Raw genomic sequence first — 4917 nt, 5'->3', positions numbered from 1 at the left:
ACCAAGGCGGCAGATGCGCATCTTGGCGCGGACATCTCTCAGGGGTCGGTTATGGAGAGACACTGGGTCTGTGCTCGGGTTGAGGGGACGTGAGGCAGATAATTGAGGGGTTTACAGGAGGACTTACAGAGGGACCAGAGGGACGCGGACACTGTTTGGGGAAGAGATTTCAAGAGGATCCCCGAGGTGCATGGAGCTATGGATCGAGATGCCAGAGGAGGTAGTTGAGGCCGGGACACCCAATGCAAGCCACTTGGTCTTTGGATGGTGTTATAAGGTGCGCGCCGCGCTCTCATCTTCCTGACCGCACTCACCGCTACTACCCGCTGCCGCAGCCGCTGCCGCTAGTTCGGGGCGCGGCCGGGGCCCGGGAGTCGAGTTCGGTCTCTGATCCTCGGGGTCCGGCTGGGGGGCACCACAGAAGTACTGCCCCAAACCTGCTGGCAAACCTGGGGAACCAGCTTCATCTGGGCTATGCCCAACGTCCTCAGCAGCTGGAAAACAGAAGAGCGACGCGAACATCTGGCGAGGAGCATCCGGTTCAACCCGTTACCCGCGAGGTGTCGGCGTGGGGCCGGGTCGGGGGGGCGGAGAGACCGGGCCGGGGGGGGGGGGGGACCTTGCAGCCGGGCCCGGACGGGGTCAGCATTAGAGGGGGGGGGGGGGGGGTCAGTGCGCGGGGCCCTGAGAGTTACCTGTGGACGGATGGTCCTGGAATCGCATCAACGCGGCCGGAGTCGGCCTCCGTCTTCGGATCTGCGGGAAAAGAGGCGGTTACTTCAGCGCTGACCCCTGCCCCCACTCCCTGACCCCATATCCTCTGACCCCTCACCCCACCCTCTGACCCCCACCCTAACCCCACAAACCTTACCCCTCCCCGGTTCTCCCCCTCGTCCCCGCGGTGGGATCAGCGGCCGGGTGGGGAGGGAGAGTGGGAGAGGGAGTTGGGGGGGGGGGGGGGGAGATGTTGGAGCCCCCGGTCCGGACTCACCCGCTCCCCTGCGCTGGCGCTCGGACTGTCGCTCGCGGCCGGGACCGAGAATTTGATCCGCCTCCTGCCTTTGGGTTCCATGTCCCGCTCTCGCAGTTCTACCGCTGTTCTATCCCGGTCTCGGTCCCGGACTTCCCTCGGTCCCAGTCGCGGTTCCCGACCTCTCTGTCCCCACTCCCGGTGTCTGCTGCTCTTGCACCGAGAGCTGAGAATGCGAGCTGTCTCCGCGGCAGCAGTAGGTTGGGTCGGGTCGGTGCGGGGCAGCGCTCGGTAATGAGCAGACTGCGGGGAAGGAGCGGATCCCGCGGCGCGGTCATGCCGGGAGGCGGATTAGCGGAGCGGCGGGGATTGGACGCTGATCCGCGGCCGCCGCGGGAGCCGCAATTAGAGCAGCAGCGACCGCGCCGCCCACCAGCATTTGCCCTGAATTACCCTGGCCCTGGCGGTCAACCCCCTCACCCTCCATCCACTCCCCCCCCCCTCCCCACCGTCCCCTCCTTCCCCCACCCCTCCCCCCACTCCTCCATCCCCTCTCCCGCTCCCCACTGCCCCCCCTCACCCTCCACCCCCCTTCCCCCATCCCCCTCAGCCCCCTCGCCCCTCTCCCCCCCCCCCACCCTCACACCATTACAGCACGGAATGCCGTTCGGCCAGTATATCCGTGCTGACCAGAGACGTTTCTCAGGCCAACCCGTAATGTACGCGCCGCACATACGTGACCTCCGGTTCCTAGTAAACCTCCCACAGCGCAGAAACCGGCTCTTCGGCCCACCATGCCCAGACTGGCCACCCGTTCATCCAACTGCGCAGGAAGGAACTGCAGATGCCAATTTACACCGAAGATAGACACAAAATGCTGGAGTAAATCAGTGGGACAGGCAGCGTCTGTGGAGAGAAGGAATGGGTGACGTTTCGGATCGAGATTGGAAAAAGCCAATGGGAGAGGTGGGAATGGGAGGGGGAGGGGAATGTGTGGAGGGGGGGGATGGGGGAGAGGGGCGAGGTGGGGATGGGAGGGGGAGGGGAATGTGGGGTGGGGATGGGAGAGGGGGGGGATGGGGGAGAGGGGCGAGGTGGGGATGGGAGGGGGGCAGCAGGAGAGAGGGGATGGGAGGGGATGGGATGGGGGAGGTAGGCGAGGTGGGGATGGGATGGGATGGGAGGGGAATGTGGGGGGGGGGGGATGGGAGAGGGGATGGGGGGGGGCGGCAGGGGAGAGTGGGGCAATAACACTTCCTGATCGCGACTAGCTGCCTTGTGCTCATCCAGTAATCCAGGTTTGAATGCGAGCCGTGCGGGAGAGGATGGTTCCCGCAGCTCGCTGGCCCGGTGGGAGCGCGAGTGCCGGCTTCGCTCCGCAGTCTTGCTCCATCTTACATAACCATATAACAATTACAGCACGGAAACAGGCCATCTCGGCCCTACAAGTCCGTGCCGAACAACTTTTTTCCCTTAGTCCCACCTGCCTGCACTCATACCATAACCCTCCATTCCCTTCTCATCCATATGCCTATCCAATTTATTTTTAAATGATACCAACGAACCTGCCGCCACCACTTCCACTGGAAGCTCATTCCACACCGCTACCACTCTCTGAGTAAAGAAGTTCCCCCTCATGTTACCCCTAAACTTCTGTCCCTTAATTCTGAAGTCATGTCCTCTTGTTTGAATCTTCCCTATTCTCAAAGGGAAAAGCTTGATCACATCAACTCTGTCTATCCCTCTCATCATTTTAAAGACCTCTATCAAGTCCCCCCTTAACCTTCTGCGCTCCAGAGAATAAAGACCTAACTTATTCAACCTATCTCCGTAACTTAGTTGTTGAAACCCAGGCAACATTCTAGTAAATCTCCTCTGTACTCTCTCTATTTTGTTGACTTAGATAAATGTTGCATTAGATAAAATATATAGATTTAGATTATTGCCGAACAACTTGCCTTGTATTTGGTTTCTTCATTTGAATGTTAATTGTTATATAGAGGATTGGACGCTGTGTAAGTTGTATTAATATTTTATAAATAACTGAAAACTCATTCAATCATTTAAAGAACAATGTTTTATTTTCTCGTTTTTTCTCAGTCATCGATATTTTTAATCTCTGAAATGTTTAAGCGGAAGGTTTACAATAACATGATTATTATCAGAGTCTGTGGGACAGGACTGCAGATGCTGATTTACATAGAAGGTAGACACAAAATGCTGGAGTAACTCAGCGGGACAGGCAGCATCTCTGGAGCGAAGGAATGGGTGACGTTTCGGGTTGAGGCCCGTCTTCAGACCTTTCTTTTGATCAGAGTACCGGGATGGTCTGGATTGGCCTTTTCTCGGCCAAACCACCCACGCGCTCCCAACAATAAACGGGATTGGAAATAATAATCTCAATTCGAGGACATTCTCAATATCGAGCATGTGCCACTTGTTTACATTTACGAGAATGTTGACAGGACTTGAGGCTTGAGCTGTCGGGAGAGGTTGAGCAGACTGGGAGTCTATTCCCCGGAGAGCGGGAGGATGAGGAGTGATCTTAGATATAGCGCTTTTGTTAGATTTAGCTCTTCGGGCTAACGGTATCAAGGGATAGTGGGAGAGGGCATGAACGATTGAATGGCGGTGCTAGCTCGAAGGGCCGAATGGCCTACTCCTGCGCCTATTTTCTATGTGTCTATTTTTCTATATTATGGAGGTGTAAAAAACAATAGATAAAGTGAACCGGTCTTTTACCCGGAGTAGGGGAATCAAGAACCAGCGGACATGGGTTTAATGCAAGGGGGGAAGATTTACGGCAGTTGTTAAGCAGGTAGTGCAGGTCCAGCAGGCAGTGAAGAAAGCGAATGGCATGTTGGCCTTTATAACAAGAGGAGTTGAGTACAGGAGCAAAGAGGTCCTTCTGCAGTTGTACAGTGCCATAGTGAGACCACACCTGGAGAAGGACATTCTTGCTATTGAGGGAGCCCAGCGTAGGTTCACCAGGTTAATTCCCGGGATGGCGGGACTGTCATATGCTGAGAGAATGGAGCGGCTGGGCTTGTATACTCTGGAATTTAGAAAGTCCAGAGGGGATCTCTGGTCTTAAAGCACACGGCATTGGGGGTTCAGTATTGATGTGGATAGAGAACTGGCTGGCAAACAGGAAGCAAAGAGTAGGAGTAAACGGGTCCTTTTCACAATGGCAGGCAGTGACTAGTGGGGTACCGCAAGGCTCAGTGCTGGGACCTCAGCTATTTACAATATATATTAATGATCTGGATGAGGGAATTGAAGGCAATATCTCCAAGTTTGCGGATGACACTAAGCTGGGGGGCAGTGTTAGCTGTGAGGAGGATGCTAGGAGACTGCAAGGTGACTTGGATAGGCTGGGTGAGTGGGCAAATATTTGGCAGATGCAGTATAATGTGGATAAACGTGAGGTTATCCATTTTGGTGGCAAAAACAGGAAAGCAGACTATTATCTAAATGGTGGCCGACTAGGAAAAGGGGAGATGCAGCGAGACCTGGGTGTCATGGTACACCAGTCATTGAAAGTAGGCATGCAGGTGCAGCAGGCAGTGAAGAAAGCGAATGGTATGTTAGCTTTCATAGCAAAAGGATTTGAGTATAGGAGCGGGGAAGTTCTACTGCATTTGTACAGGGTCTTGGTGAGACCACACCTGGAGTATTGCGTACAGTTTTGGTCTCCAAATCTGAGGAAGGACATTATTGCCATAGAGGGAGTGCAGAGAAGGTTCACCAGACTGATTCCTGGGATGTCAGGACTGTCTTATGAAGAAAGACTGGATAGACTTGGTTTATACTCTCTAGAATTTAGGAGATTGAGAGGGGATCTTATAGAAACTTATAAAATTCTTAAGGGGTTGGACAGGCTAGATGCAGGAAGATTGCTCCCGATGTTGGGGAAGTCCAGGACAAGGGGTCACAGCTTAAGGATA

At 54.7% G+C, this 4917-nt stretch overlaps 1 protein-coding gene across 1 annotated transcript in view; it reads right to left on the bottom strand.

Annotated features, from left to right (window-relative positions):
- Positions 1–1375, bottom strand: part of LOC116981712 (titin-cap) — an 8392-nt gene extending 7017 nt beyond the window's left edge. The window contains exons 1-3 of the mRNA XM_033034766.1: positions 992–1375; positions 696–756; positions 315–494 (exon numbers count right to left, since the gene is read on the bottom strand). Of these exons, the coding sequence (XP_032890657.1) occupies positions 315–494; positions 696–756; positions 992–1072 (322 nt within the window). The 5' untranslated portion in view covers positions 1073–1375. The remainder of the gene's footprint in view (positions 1–314; positions 495–695; positions 757–991) is intronic.
- Between the last annotated feature and the right edge of the window lie 3542 nt (positions 1376–4917).

Source organism: Amblyraja radiata, chromosome 16 (assembly GCF_010909765.2).
Source record: "Amblyraja radiata isolate CabotCenter1 chromosome 16, sAmbRad1.1.pri, whole genome shotgun sequence".
Lineage (NCBI taxonomy): Eukaryota > Metazoa > Chordata > Chondrichthyes > Rajiformes > Rajidae > Amblyraja > Amblyraja radiata.
This window is presented reverse-complemented; position numbering and strand designations above follow the sequence as displayed.